General features: G+C 35.4%; 1 protein-coding gene across 2 annotated transcripts in view; it reads left to right on the forward strand.

Annotated features, from left to right (window-relative positions):
* The window catches only part of CEP83 (centrosomal protein 83), a 110,385-nt gene that overhangs the window by 37,141 nt on the left and 57,002 nt on the right, over positions 1 to 16,242 (forward strand). The window contains exons 2-4 of one of the 2 annotated variants that reach the window (XM_024754391.1): positions 6,503 to 6,828; positions 6,984 to 7,256; positions 7,690 to 7,840. In XM_024754391.1, coding sequence (XP_024610159.1) covers positions 7,084 to 7,256; positions 7,690 to 7,840 — 324 coding nt within the window. In that variant the 5' untranslated portion in view covers positions 6,503 to 6,828; positions 6,984 to 7,083. The remainder of the gene's footprint in view (positions 1 to 6,502; positions 6,829 to 6,983; positions 7,257 to 7,689; positions 7,841 to 16,242) is intronic. The other variant, XM_024754390.1, reaches the window with a different exon arrangement.

A 16,242-nucleotide genomic window follows, 5' to 3' on the forward strand; every position in this document is an offset into this window, starting at 1 on the left:
TGTACACAGATAGCTGATTCACTTGTTACGCAGCAGATACTAACACAACAATGTAAAGTAGTTATATTCCAGTAAAGATGTTTAAAATAATTTATTGTTTATTCTTTGACTTCTTTCATCAAAGTTTTATCAGTTTCCTCACGTAAGTCTTATACATATCTTTTTAGATTTATACCTGTTTCATTTTGGGGGGGTTTTAATGTATATGGTATTGTTTTAAGTTTCAAATTCCATTTGTTTATTGCTGTTGGAAGAAAGTAACTTTTGTAAATTAATCTTCTATCCTGCAATTGTGCTGTAATTGCTTATTAGTTTGGGGAATTGCCTTTTTTTAAAAAAATTAATTTATTTAATTTATTTATTTTTGGCTGCTTTGGGTCTTCGTTGCTGCGCCTGGGCTTTCTCTAGTTACAGTGAGCGGGGGCTACTCTTTGTTGCGGTGTGCGGGCTTCTCATTGCGGTGGCTTCTCTTGTTGCAGAGCACAGCTTCTAGGCGTGTGGGCTTCAGTAGTTCTGGCATGAGGGCTCTAGAGTGCAGGCTCAGTAGTTGTGGCGCATGGGCTTAGTTGCTCCGCAGCATGTGGGATCTTCCTGGACCAGGGCTCGAATCCGTGTCCCCTGCATTGGCAGGTGGATTCTTAACCGCTGTGCCACCATGGAAGCCCCTAGGGCAGTTGCTTTTTTAATTGACTGTTTTGGCTCTCCTTCGTGGACGATCATGTGATCTGCAAACAAAGTTTTATTTCTTCCTTTTCTTCCTCTATCCCTTTAACTTTTCTTACTGTGTTAGCTGAGTGCCATCCACTACAGTTTTGAAAAGGAGTGGTGAGAAGGGACAGCCTTGCTTGTTCTTGTTCTTACTGGGAATGCTATTTTTCTCACCATTAAGTATGCTGTTAGCTGTAGATTTTTTGTAGATGTTCTTTATCGAATTGAGGAAGTATTTGTCTGTCCCTTATTTGTTGAGAGTTTTTATCATGAATAGGTGTTGGATTGTCAGATGCAAAAAGTCAGGTGCTTTTTCTGCATCTATTGATGTGATCATGTGATTTTTCTGCATTAGCCTGTTGATGTAATGGATTATAGTAATTGATTTTTTTGAATATTGAATATTGAACCAACCTTGCATGCCTGGAATAAATCCTCCTTGGTCATGGTGTATACTTCTTTTTAAACATGCTGTATTTGATTTGCTAATATTTTGTTGAGGATTTTTACATCTATTTTCATTCTTTTTATTTTAACTCTTAAAAAAGGAGGTGACATTTTTAGCTTGGGGCCATACAAAAAGGGCTACAGGCCAACTTTGGCCCATGGAGTGAAGTTTGCCAACCCATTTCCTTTACAATATATATTGTTGACTTATCAAAATAGAATGTTAATTGATACTTTTATTCTTCTCCCATACAGTGAAAGGACTCTATTGCACTTGTAATTCTACCTTTATTGTCTTATATACCATTTATATCATGTATTTTAAGTCAGTATATGTTAAAATCCCACAAGCTATTATTGATATTTTATACAATTAATATTCAATTCAAATTTTGCATATATTTATGGTTTCCTTTAATCTTTCTGCATTGTCAAGTTCACATGTAAGAATTTTCATTGTGTATGAAAAGTCCTTGACTGTTTCTTTAGTGTACATCTTTAGGGATGAATTTATTTTGTTTCTCTGAAAATGTCTTTGTTTTACCATCATTCTTCAAAGTTGTAGTATTGCTGTATTTATCGAATGTTAGTTTGGCAGTTGTTTTCGTTCAGCACTGTACATTGTCTTCTGGCCTTCACTGTTGAAGTCACTTCTGTCTTTTTGTTGCTCTTATTTACAGGCACCTTGTCTCTTTCTGCCTGATTTTAAGATCTTCCCTTTATTTTTGTTTTTAGCTGTCTTAATGTGATGTGCATAGGTGTGGATTTCTTTTTATTTATGTGCTTGGGGATTGTAGGACTTTCTTTTTTGGTATTTATTCATTTGGCAATGTCGGGTCTTAGTTAAGGCACATGGGATCTTTAGTTGCAACATACACAATATTATTTTTTTAGTTGCGGCATGCTGGATCTTTAGTTGCGGCATGTGAACTCTTAGTTGTGGCATATAGGATCTAGTTCCCTGACTAGGGATTGAAATTGGGCCCTCTGCATTGGGAGCGTGGTGTCTTAGCCACTGGACCACCAGGGAAGTCCCTGTATGACTTTTTATATCTGAGAATTGATACCTTTCCTCAATTTGGGGATGATGTCAAACTGGTTTGTTTCTTTTTTTTTTGAGGTATTGCTTCTGCTCTATTCTCTCCTTTCTCTCTGGGACTCCAATTTCATGTCTGTTAAAGTGATGTTTTAACTTTATTCTCTATTTCTTTCCTTCTTTTCTATATTTTCCATCCTTGTTTATCTTTCTACTTTTTCTTGAACATATTCTTTTAAGTTGTCTTCCAATTACTTCCTAAACTATGTCTAATCTGGGCTGGTTTACCCACTCAGTTGAGCTCTTAATTTTGGTTATCACATTTTTCAAGTTTAGAGTTTCCATTGGTTTCTTTTTATGGTTTCTAATCCTTTCCCAAATTTCTCAACCTTCTTTTCTATTGTTTTGTACACAATTAGAATTTAAAAAATTCTTTTAGATCCATTGTCTGATGACTCTTTAATAGTGAGACCCTGTGTGTCTGCTTATCGTCTGTTGTTTCTGTGGCTTTAATTCATGTTACCTTATCTTCCCATGGACTTTTACATGTGTGTATGTGTCACATATTTATTTTTTAGAGCAATTTGAGGTCTAGTCTAATATCTTTCTTCTGAATTACCCTTATTCCTAAGAGGCAGCCTTTGAAGTCTCTATCCGAAATGAAGGGTGTTCACCAGGGCTTCTCCACTCCTTACTGACTTAATATATCTTTCGTTGAATTTAAAGACTGTCCCAGGGCATTCAGTCTCCCAGCTACCTCTCTGGAATTGGCAGATACCTCTAGGGGAAGGGTGGTTCCAAGTGCCAGTCTCATCTTTCTGCATCCGTATCTTCCCCCGTTCCCATCTCAGTAAATATTTATTCTTTTGTTTTCCAGTGTCTTCAAGCTGATTTAAAAAAAGTATGTATCCAGCTTTTCTTGCTGTCCTTAGCGGGAGGCTTGATCCAAATTACTTAATCCTCTATTACTGATAAAAGAAGACTGTCTTCAGATTTCTTGGTATAAGAGAGAGATTATATGGTAACTGAGTTGGGGTTTTCCATTTTTAGCTAAGGACGTTTCCATTTAAAACGTCCTTATATAATTAGTGTAAAAAAATAGAAGTTCTTTCTTTGTAACCTTGAATATAGAATGATGGACCACTTTTGAAGGTCAGAGAAAGAATTATGAGGCCTTTCTATCTATGACACTAGATATCTATTTGGAGGACTACCATACTATATTTTTCAAGATTATTATTGATAAGTTGATTACTACTGAATTAGAGAACTGGATATGTTATATGTGCAGAGTACTTGAAAACATAAAAAATTCATTCTGACCTTGGTTAGTTTCACACAAATTGGCAGATAGTTTTCTGTAATTCTTAACTATTCCTAAAGGAGAAAATTGTGGAAAAGGCTATTGGCAAATGCAACCCAGGGGCTCATAACTTTGAGTCAAGGATTTCTTTCCAGTATCTAACTACTGTGTTTAAGCCTATTTATATTCAGTCATCACAGAAATAGAGAACAGTTAGTGATTATCATGCATACTAGAGTCTATTTTCATTAGTATAGGGTTCACAAACTAAGACAAAATCTGTGTGGACAAAGGTATGATGTGCATATTTATTCCGGGGCTAGCTGGAGTAGAATATTCTTGGCAGATGGTAGGAAATGAGATTACACAAGGTAGATTGGGACTGATTGTGTAGTGCTTTGCAAGACTGGGGTGTTTTGATTTTGTCTCATATATGGGAGCTTTTGAGTGAGAATGAGAAATCAAATAACAGTTTCTGACTATTAATCTGGCAGTGTTTGGAGGGTAGACTAGAGAGAGAAAATATTGGAAGCAGGGATAATAAAAAGCTCTAATAGTCTAGTTACGAGACGATACAAGCTTGACTTTTCGTGGTTAAGTAGGAATGGAGAGAATGGAATGCATTTTAAAGAAATAATATTTGTTGTTCATACATGGGAAGTTGAGAGAGAAAGCAGAGAAGACTTTGAGGTTGTAAGTGTGGATGAATGGTAGCATAATACCGCTGTCAATATCAGAAGCTGGAAAGTAAGGATGTTGAAGGTAGATTGAAAGTAAGGGTAATGAATTTGGTTTAAGATAATTTGAACACAGGGTGATAGAATTGTTCATTATCTGAAAAACAGTTTGTAGTTGTTAAAAAGAAAATTTAACAGTAAAATGTTGAAAGTGCAAGGTGCAAGTTTTCCTGTCAGGGAGTCCCCCCGTTATTATTTCCCCAGAAGTTACCACTATTCGCTGCTTGGTGTACCACTATTTGACGCTTTTTATGTGTATGTAAACATATGTGTGTGTGTATCTGTCATTTATACTCTTCACCATGCTGTGGGGACAGATCTAACTTGTCCTTTTTAATGTATAGTATAGATAAACCTTTATTTATGGAAGTTTAGCTTATTTCTGATTTTTTTCATTTTTTTAATTAAAAAAAGTCACAAAGAAAATTCTTATATGGTAATTACATTTGGGTACTCATCCAGCTATTGTCATAGAGTAAATTCCTAGGATTGGGTCAGGGGATAAGCAGATTTATCATTTTGATACAGGTAACTTTGCAGAAAGCTTACTATAGATGTGTGTGTGTGTGTGCGCGCATGCACGCAAATTCACGTGGTATTTTTTGTGGTATGAGGGGAAAGTATATCATGCATTTGGCTGTGGTACCTACTGGTGATGTGTGTTGGTATATTCTAGCTTTATTATTCAAAAAATTAACATATTAAAAAGTAATGAAATTGCAAACATCAACTTGGACAGGAGAAATCCTCCTAGTTTGGGAAAATACAAGAAGGCAGTACACATATGCTTGCATAGAAACTAGAATTGGAGATGAGGTAATGGTGGTGGTGATTGAGAAAGGGATATTCTGAAATTAGTGAAGTCCTGGAAAGTACGTCTAGTGAATATTTCAGTGCCAAGAGGGAAGGAGATAAATCATTTTAATTTTATTTTCCAGAAACTTTCAGGTCTTTGTAAATTTTATTTCTGTGAGGACTTAACTCTCATTTTAGGGTAGGGGTCAGTGAGAATGTTTACTGTCAAGTTAACTGGAATACAGAGGAAAAAGATACTCATTTTACCTTGGAAATCTTTCTTTCACTAGTAGTAGGACTGAAGGGTAACTTTTGATTTGTAAGCTTTTAGCTAATTAAAACTAAAACCTCATAATGCCTTTTGGTGATATTATTAGAAAGTATTAGATATGTTTATTGTATGTTTCTGTCTCTTAAAACTTAATTTGCATCAAAGAGCAGAATCAAAATTACATGCCAGGGCTTCCCTGGTGGTGCAGTGGTTAAGAATCCGTCTGCCAATGCAGGGGACACGAGTTCAAGCCCTGGTCTGGGAAGATCCCACATGCTGCGGAGTGACTAAGCCCATGCGCCAAAACTACAGAGCCTGTTCTCTAGAGCCCGTGAGCCACAACTACTGAGCCCGCATGCCACAACTACTGAAGCCCACGCGCCTAGAGCCCGTGCTCCACAACAAGAGAAGACATGCAATGAAAAGCCCATGCACTGCAACGAAGAGTAGCCCCTGCTTGCTGCAACTAGAGAAAGCCTGCGCACAGCAACGAAGACCCAACACAGCTGAAAATAAATAAAATAAATTAATTTAAAAAAATTACATGCCACTTTTATGATCCAGTTTATTAATTCCATGGCAAATGTATATTCTTGACAGGATAATGTGGCAGCTGCTACTACAAACAGTGCACTCTGCATTTGCAAAGGTTGAATCCTTGTGCACATTTAACCGAAGAACAAGGAGTAAAGTGTCCTTGAAGGACTTTTACCCCTCTGTTAAAATAAATAAAGCAGGAAACCAAAGCAACCTCAATTTTAGTTTAAAAGTCTTCTTATGTAATACGTAGACATCACATTAATTTATCAGAAATGATGTAGTTCAAGCAAGACTCAGTAATTTAATGGTGGGGTTGTGTAGGCTAAAGATAGTCTCTGGTAGTAAGAAAAGGTAATTCATAATTACCCATGACTAAGGGAGGTACTGTTAGGAAAAAATATATATAATAGTTTTGAAAAAGATGAATGAAGTTAAAAGGAACAGAATTGTTTTAATTAAATTTTTTGTTTTTAATTATTTACAGTAAGAACACTGTGTCATCATTTTTTACTTCTAGATACAGCAAACATTTGGTTACTTTCATAATCCTGGATTGGTGCTTTTGGGGATAGCTGAGGTGATTGACTTTCCTGTTCTTAGCACAGTGCATAACACATAGATGATCAATATTTATATGTTGACTGATTTCTTCTCTGAATCTGCAGCCTGAGTGCAGTCACCTTGTGTCAAATAAAAGATCCTTTGTAGCATTAATCACAGACATAATTACATGCTGAAGGTCATCTTTGTGAAGACTGTGATTCTCCCCAGCCACTTATCAAGTTCCAAATAGCTTTTCCCCTGGTTTCAGAGTATGAATTTCGTACCAGAATCCACTCTTAAAGTTTACCTCAGTAACTTCAGGAAACATTGGTGATTTGTGACTCTGGGACTACCTCTACTGGAAGAGTCGTTACATCTAGTTAGGCTAATACTTGAAGATACGACCTTGATGGGCACAGAAACTGCATGGAAGTAAAGAAAATTTAAGGTATGATTCAACTTTATTCTTGAATTTTATGAAAAACCGAAAAATCTGAAAATTGGGTTTGTTATAGAAATGATAAAGGAGAATAATATGTGATAAAAAGTATATAATACTGAAGGAGTTCACTGATCACTAATTAAGTGTATTTCTCTCTTCAGGTGTAATTTGGCCTCCCGAGATTCTGTCTTAGCACGAAGAAAGTGAAAAATACTCTTGAAAAGAAAACTAAGACAATAAGAAAGCAAGACTTGCATTTACATGGTTGTCAGCTCACTTACCAATATGGACACTTTTCCCACCATTTTTCCTCCTGGTGGAGACAGTGGGCTGACAAGTTCTCAATCTGAGTTCCAAAAAATGTTAATTGATGAACGGTTACGATGTGAACATCATAAAACTAATTATCAGACTCTGAAAGCTGAACACACAAGGTAAATAAATTACTTAAATTTGGAAGTGAGAGGCTTGATTAAAATTTTTTATTTTGTCTAAATGTTTGCTCTGGAGCATACAGTATAATTTTGTTATTTTGCAGTATACAATATACATTTAAAACTTTTAAAATACAAGTAAATTTTCTTTAAATCAAGTGGATTATAAATTTGTAAAAGTCTTGTTTTGAAAGTAGCAAGACATGTAAAATTAAATGTATCTAGGTGGCTAAATATGTTTTTTTTCCCTTCAAAGTAAAATTGCATTCAGAAATTACAATGTTAATAATAAATGAAACTGTAAAGCAATTGTATTTGTAAGTTTAATGAATATATGATGTTGATCTTGCTCTGTAGTGTTGGTTGACTTCACATAAAGTAATGCGATTAGAAAGCAAAGGATACACTTAAATTCTTCGTTTTAAAAAATCAGGTTGCAGGATGAGTACATAAAGTCACAAAATGAGCTCAAGCGCCTATTAAATGAAAAGCAAACTCACCAGGAAAAATTTCAGCTGCTGCTTGAAGAGCTACGAGGGGAATTAGTAGAGAAAACTAAAGACTTAGAAGAAATGAAGCTGCAGGTAAGAAAATATATTCAAATTAGTATAAAAGTAGTCAGATATTTAGTGGAAATAAATAATTTTGGTAAATTTTCCCTATATTCTTAATGAATATTTTGTTGTATCTCTAGGTAGTATAACTTAATCTTCTTTCATATACTCTAGAATGTTAGCTACCCTGTAGGGTTTAGCCACAAAACTGTTATTTTAGGTAAATTTGTATTATATTTCCTGTTCTGATTTAAATAATATCTCACTCTTCAGAATAAATGGAGGAAAGGCCAGTTTGTATTGATAAAAATTCACAATTTAAAAATATCTTTAAAAATAAAGGTGTATTGGATTTAAGTACTGATCTAGTGCTTGTTACAATAAGGCATTATTAATATTGGAGTCATGGGTTGATAAGAGTGAAAAGCCATATTTCAAGTCATCCAGTGTGGCATATTATCCAATTTATGTATTCTTTTGACAGCAGTGTTAAAGGAGTTTGTCATTCAGTATTATCTCGAAATCTTCCATTGTTGGAAACACCACCACTTAAGCTTGGGTTGGAGCCTCCACCATGTTTACTGTTTCATCCCTACATATACATATTTAGGACATTTAAACAAATAAAAACCTCAGAAATGTGAGTTGAAGAGGGAAATATAATTTAAACCTTTAGAATTGGTGGATTAATTTGTTTTGCAAAAATTGAGGCCTATATGAATGCAGTCTGTGAGCACTAAACCCAAGGTATTCAAAGTATTCTTTTCAGGCATTGAAGATGTAATCACTGTTTCTTGAGAGTAACATGTAGACATGCTTATTTGTAATAAGCACATGCAAAATAGCCTAAGAAGACTAGAGTGGCTATATTAATATCAGATAAAATAGACTTCAAGACAAAGAGTATCATTAAAGATAAAAAGAACGGTTTTATAACCAAAAAAAAGGGTCATTTCACCAGGAAGGTGATGACCTTCAACAAATAGTTATGTTTCTATTCCTTAGTTTTCTCAAGTGATAAAGGGCATAAAGGTTTTTGTCTAACAGGGGTTGCTGTAAGGACTAATGAGATTATAACCTGTATATTTTCAGTACGGTGTCTGGCACATAGTAGCTACTCATAAATGATGGCAGTTTTTATTCTGTTGGAATACAGACTCCATGAGGGCAGGAACTTTTTTTTAGTGTGTCTCCAGTGCTCAAGATGGTGCCTAGCAAGTATTTGTTAAATGAATGACATGAATAAGTAGAATAAATGAGCGAGTTGGAATTGTTCTATTCATATATGGTATAATGTTGCACTTGTTGTCTCATAGGTATCTAGAGCCTTAGCATCTTAGAGTTGATAATCATCTAGTTCTCTTTCATATCTGTCATGAGTTGAATTGTGTCCCCGAAAAGATAAGTTGAAGTTCTAATTCCCAGTACTTCAGAATGTGACCTTATTTGGAAATAGGGTTTTGCAGATGAAATTACTTAGGTTAAGATAAGGTCGTACTGAAGTATGACAGGCCCTTAATATAATATGACTGATGTCCTTAATAATAAGAAGAGAAAAGACGTAGAGACGGAAACACATGGGTGGTGGTGGAGCAGAGAGAACGTCCTATGATGACAGAAGCAGAGATTGAAGTGTCGCAGCTGCAAGGGAATGCCAAGGATTGCCAGCACATCAAGACAAGCTAGGACAGGGCAAGGAAGGGTTCTTCCTACAATTTTCAGAGGGAACACTTAGCTGACACCTTGATTTTGGACTTCTGGCCTCCAGAACTGTGAGGCAATAAATTTCAAAGCAGAATTCCCGTTTGGAACTCTTATGACACAGAGCTCTTCATTCTGTGCTTCAGTGCTTTCAGTGCTAGAGAACCTAGTGAATTGTAAAGTGATACACTTCCATTTATGGATTGGAGAATGTTAAGCATTTTCTCTATCATATTGAAAGAAAACCATCCTCCCTGTAGCCTCCCTGTTGGTTATTGCAGTGTTCCTTGGACCTACACAAAATAACTCTGGATATTTCTTCATGTGATAATTTCCCAAATGTTTGCTGATAAATAAAATTTATCTGTTAAAGTTTCTGTTTTTCAAGATAAACATATCTGATTTCTGTGTGATATTTACCTGGCAGAAATAACTGAAAGAAGCATTTATACATAAATACATGTATTGAAGCAGTTTAGCTATTTGCTTCAGGGGGTGTTTGCAATTTGTACAAATTGTGAGTTAAGTAAATTCAGCAAAGTAAAATCAGCAAGAAATACTTCAATGAAGGTTTTATGAAAGATGATTATTTTAAAAATACACATGTATTGTCTACCTGCAAAATGCCTTTTCAGATTTAGAATTTAATATCTCTTTGACTTTATAGAAACACAATGTAAAAGACATTCATTTAAAGAATATTTCTGCATCACTTGTGCAGTTGTAGTGAATGGGGATAATAATAGTGCCTAGCTCATAGGATGATTGTAAAGTTGCAATGAATCAATGATTAGAAATTATTAGTATGGTGCTTTGATGTCGTAAGTGGTTAGAACAAGTTAGCTATTACATTGTTGTTATGTAACATGTTAGCAAAACCTTTTTTAAAAATATGGGAGTCATTTTATATGTTTCTGATAAAAATTTTAAAAAATTACTTTGCCAAACATTTATATGCTTTCTTTGTGCCAGGTAATGAAAACTGTGTAAACCAGTATGTTTACCATTTTATTTGGCTGCTAGGAAGCTCAGAGCAAAATTTAATACTCAGTTTGTCGTTAATCTTTTAAGAATCTCTGGCACAGCAATATTTACTCCCTTAAATCAAAATATTCTTTGAAAAATACTGGTCTGTTTTGTATTATTATTTTTTTTTTATTGGAGTATAATTGCTTTACAATGTTATGTTAGTTTCTGTTGTACAATGTACTGAATCAACTATATGTATACATATATCCCCTCCCTCTTGTACCTCCCTCCCCCCACCCCCTATCCCACCCATCTAGGTCATCACAGAGCACCGGGCCGAGCTCCCTGTGCTATACAGCAGGTTCCCACTAGCTATCTGTTTTACACATGTTTTACACATTACCATGTGTATTTATGTCAAACCTTATCTTCCAATTCATCCCACCTGCCCCTTCCCCTGCTGTGTCCACACATCTGTTCTCTACATCTGTGTTTCTTTTCCTGCCCTGCAAATAGGTTCATCTATACCATTTTTCTAGATTCCGCATGTATGCGTTAATATTGTTTTGTATTATTAATATGACAAATGTTGGAGTATTGAAGATTTTTTATATATTTAATATAGGTAATGACACATAGACGGTTGTATGACAGAGCATTCTTTTAAGTTTCTTTTCAGACAAGTAGTGGCAGTATTCCATTAGAAATCTAAGACACAGCATAATTTCCTCCTAATATGGCATTGAGTTAACCCTCTAATTCTATATCTTTGGTGTATGTCAGCTTTGAGAGAGAGGGAGAGGGGAGGAAGATAGATTTTTTAATGTGTGTGCTTGTTGTTAATAAGTTTCTTATGAGATAAGCATCTCTAACCATAAATGTTTTTCTTTATCAGAGACCTCATTGATCACAAGACTCCTGTGTAGTTACCAATTGCAGTGTTGTTTTTTCCTTTGTGTAGATACATTTTTCCATCAGTATCATTTTCCTTCCATCTTATGGACTTTAACATTTCTTATAGTACAGAAATACTGGTGAGAATTTTTTCAGCTTTTGTATGTATATGTAAGAAATGGTGTTTAAAGGTATTTCTGCTGAGTATTGAATTCTAGATTGACAGTTTTTTCCCCTAATACTTTAAAGATGTTGCTCTTCTGTCTTCTCACTTATGTGTCACATAAGAAATTTGTTGTTAGTTTTATCTTTGTTCTCTTTATCTAGTGTGTCTTTTTTTCTTGTCAGCTCTTAAGATTTTTTCTATTGCTTTTCAGTAATTTGACCTGCCTTTGCACATATCTTCATGTTTCTGGTGCTTGAGGTTTAATGAGCTTCTTGAGTCTGTGGGTTTATAGTTTTCATCAAATTTAGAAAAATTTTAGATATTTTATCTCAATATTTTTTTCTGCCTCCTATTTGATTTCCTTTGGGGACTCTGCTAGTAGGCCACTGAAAGTTCTCCCATAACTCACTGATGTTCTGTTTGCTTGTTTATTTTTAAAGATTTATTTTTAAATTTATTTATTCATGGCTTGTTGGGTCTTAGTTGCGGCACACAGGATCTTTCATTGCGGCTCATGAGCTCTTGGTTGCGGCATGCAGGCTTCTCTCTAGTTGTGACATGCAGCTTTTTCTCTTCTTTAGTTGTGGCATGTGGGCTCTGTAGTTTGCGGCATGCAGGCTCTCTAGTTGAAGCGCGTGAGCTCAGTAGTTGTGGCGTGCGGGCTCAGTTGCCCCTTAGCATGTGGGATCTTAGTTCCCTGACCAGGGATCAAACCCATGTCCCCTGCATTTTAAGGCGGATTCTTTACCACTGGACCACCAGGGGAAATCCCTGTTTATTTATTTTTAATCTTTTTTGTCTCCTTGTTTCATTTTGGATAGTTTCTGTTGTCATGTCTTTAAGTTCTCTGATCTTTTTTCCTGCAGTGTCTAATCTGCCAGTAATTTCATAGTGCATTTTTCATCTCAGAAATTGTAGTTTTTATCCTGAGGTCCAATTTTGATTTTTTTCATATTTTCCTTGTTCAATCTTTACTGTAGCTTTATGTGGAATTCAGTTATAGTAACTATATTAATGTCTTCGCTAATTTTAGCATCTCTGTCACTTCTGGGTTGGTGTTGGTTGGTTGATTTTCTTTTCCTATTTATTGTGGGTAGTATTTTCAGGCTTCTTTACATGTCTGCTAAATTAAAAAAAATTTTTTTGTATTTAAGTTTCAGGTGTAGAGCACTATGGTTCAACCTCTGTATACACTAGAGTTACCACCACAACAAGTCTAGTTATCATCCATCGCCATACAGCTGACCCTCTTCATCCATTTTGCTCACCTCCCAACCCCCTTCTTCTCTGGTAACCACTAATCTGTTCTCTGTATCTCTGAGTTTGTTTTTGTTTGATTTTGTTTGTTTGTTCATTGGTGTGTGTGTTTTGATTCCACATATGAATGAAATCATATGGTATTTGTCTTTCTTCGTCTGATTTATTTCAGACAAAGAAACTTAGCATCATACTTAGCATCATACCCTCAAGGTCCAGCCATGTTATGAATGGCAGGATTTCTTTTTTTTATGGCTGAGTAGTATTTTGTTGTCTGTGTGTGTTAGTGTATGTGTGCGTATGTATAATGTTCTCTTTATCCATTCATCCATCAGTGGGCACTTAGGTTGTTTGCATATCTTGGCTATTGTAAATAATGCTGCAGTGGGCATAAGGGTTCATATATCTTTTTGAATTAGTGTTTTCATGTTCTTTAGATAAATACCCAGAAGTGGAATTGCTGGATCATATAGTAGTTCTATTTTTAATTTTTTTAAGGAACCTCTATACTGTTTTCCATAGTTGCTGCACCAATTTACATTCTCACCAACAGTGTAACAGGGTTCTCTTTGCTCCGTATACTCATCAACCTTCGTTATTCATTTTTCTTTGATAATCACCATTTCTGACAGGTATGAGGTGATATCTCATGGTTTTGATATGCATTTTCCTGATGATTAGTGATGTTGAGCATCTTTTTATGTGCCTGTTGGCCAGCCTATGTCTTCTTTGGAAAAATGTTTATTCACATTCTCTGCCCATTTTTAAGTTGGGTTGCTTGGTTTTTTCTTGTTGTTGAGTTGTAGATAGGTGATTTGCAAATAACTTCTCCCATTTAGTAAGCTGCCTTTTGTTTTGATTATGGTTTCCTTTGCTGTACAGAAGCTTTTCAGTTTGATGTTTGTTTTTTGCTTTTGTTTCTCTTTCCTTTGAAGCCTGATCCACTAAAACATTGGTAAGATTAATATCAGTAAGGTTGCCACTTAATGCCTTTTGTTTTGATTATGGTTTCCTTTGCTGTACAGTAGCTTTTCAGTTTGATGTTTGTTTTTTGCTTTTGTTTCTCTTTCCTTTGAAGCCTGATCCACTAAAACATTGGTAAGATTAATATCAGTAAGGTTGCCACTTATGTTTTCTTCTAGGAATTTTATGGTTTCAGGTCTTGAATTCAAGTCTTTATTCCATTTTGAGTTAATTTTGTGTATGGTGTAAGATGGTGGTCTAGTTTTTAAATTTTTTTTGCATGTGGCTGTCCAGTTTTTGCAGTATCATTGACTGAAGAGACTGACTTTTTTCCCAGTATCATTTTTCTGGAATTTTATTTTATTTATTTGTTTATACAGCAGGCTCTAATTAGTTATCCATTTTATACATATTAGTGTATATATGTCATTCCCAATCTCCCAGTTCATTACACCATCACCCCGCCTCCCCGCCACCACTTCCCCCCTAGGTGTCCATATGTCTGTTCTCTACATCTGTATCTCAATTTCTGCCTTGCAAACTGGTTCATCTGTACCATTTTTCTAGGTTCCACATATATGTATTAATATATTTGTTTTTCTCTTTCTGACTTACTTCACTCTGTATGACAGTCTCTGGATCCATCCATGTCTCTACAAATGACCCAATTTTGTTCCTTTTTATGGCTGAGTAATATTCCATTGTATATCTGTGCCACATTTACTTTATCCATTCATCTGTCAATGGGCATTTAGGTTGCTTCCATGACCTGGCTATTGTAAATAGTGCTGCAATGAACATTGGGGTGCATGTGTCTTTTTGAATTACGGTTTTCTCTGGGTATATGCCCAGTAGTGGGATTGCTGGATCATATGGTAAATCTATTTTTAGTTTTTTAAGGAACCTCCATACTGTTTTCCATAGTGGCTGTATCAATTTACATTCCCACCAAGAGTGCAAGAGGGTTCCCTTTTCTCCACACCCTCTCCAGCATTTGTTGTTTGTAGATTTTCTGATGATGCCCATTCTGACTGGTGTGAGGTGATACCTCATTGTAGTTTTGATTTGCATTTCTCTAGTAAGTAGTGATGTTCAGCAGCTTTTCATGTGCTTCTTGGCCATCTGTATGTCTTCTTTGGAGAAATGTCTATTTAGGTCTTCTGCCCATTTTTGGATTGGGTTGTTTGTTGTTTTAATATTGAGCTGCATGAGCTGTTTATATATTTTGGAGATTAATTCTTTGTTCGTTGATTCGTTTGCAAATATTTTCTACCATTCTGAGTGCTGTCTTTCCATCCTATTTGTAGTTTCCTTTGCTGTGTAAAAACTTAAGTTTCATTAGGTCCCAAAAATTTGTCTATTTTTGTTTTTATTTCCATTATTCCATTACTCTAGGAGGTGGATCAAAAAAAATCTTGCTGTGATTTATGTCAAAGAGTGTTCTTTCTATGTTTTCCTCTAAGAGTTTTATAGTGTCTGGTCTTACATTTAGGTCTCTAAACCATTTTGAGTTTATTTTTGTGTATGGTGTTAGGGACTGTTCTAATTTCATTCTTTTACCTGCAGCTGTCCAGTTTTCCCAGCACCACTTATATAAGAGGCTGTCTTTTCTCCATTGTATATCCTTGCCTTGTTTGTCATAGATTAGTTGACCATAGGTGTGTGGGTTTATCTCTGGGCTTTCTATCCTGTTCCATTGATCTATATTTCTGTTTTTGTGCCAGTTACCATATTGTCTTGATTACTGTAGCTTTGTAGTATAGTCCGAAGTCAGGGAGTCTGATTCCTCCAGCTCCGTTTTTTCCCCTCAAGACCACTTTGGCTATTCGGGGTCTTTTGTGTCTCCATACAAATTTTAAGAATTTTTGTTCTAGTTTTGTAAAAAATGTCATTGGTAATTTGATAGGGATTGCACTGAATCTGTAGATTGTATTGGGTAGTATAGTCATTTTCACAATATTGATTCTTTCTATCCAGGAACATGGTATATCTCTCCATCTGTTGGTATCATCTTTAATTGCTTTCATCAGTGTCTTATGGTTTTCTGCATACAGGTCTTTTGTCTCCCTAGGTAGGTTTAGTCCTAGGTATTTTATTATTTTTGTTGCAATGGTAAATGGGAGTGTTTCCTTAATTTCTCTTTCAGATTTTTCATCATTAGTATATAGGAATGCAAGAGATTTCTGTGCATTAATTTTGTATCCTGCAACTTTACCAGATTCATTGATTAGCTCTAGTAGTTTTCTGGTGGCATCTTTAGGATTCTCTATGTATAGTATCATGTCATCTGCAGTGACAGTTTTACTTCTTCTTTTCCAAGTTGTATTCCTTTTATTTCTTTTTCTTCTCTGATTGCCATAGCTAGGACTTCCAAAACTATGTTGAATAATAGTGGCAAGAGTGGACATCCTTATCTTGTTCCTGATCTTAGAGGAAATGCTTTCAGTTTTTCACCATTGAGAATGATGTTTGCTGTGGGCTT

Source organism: Neophocaena asiaeorientalis, unplaced genomic scaffold, assembly GCF_003031525.2.
Source record: "Neophocaena asiaeorientalis asiaeorientalis breed wild unplaced genomic scaffold, Neophocaena_asiaeorientalis_V1.1 scaffold92, whole genome shotgun sequence".
NCBI classification, from domain to species: domain Eukaryota; kingdom Metazoa; phylum Chordata; class Mammalia; order Artiodactyla; family Phocoenidae; genus Neophocaena; species Neophocaena asiaeorientalis.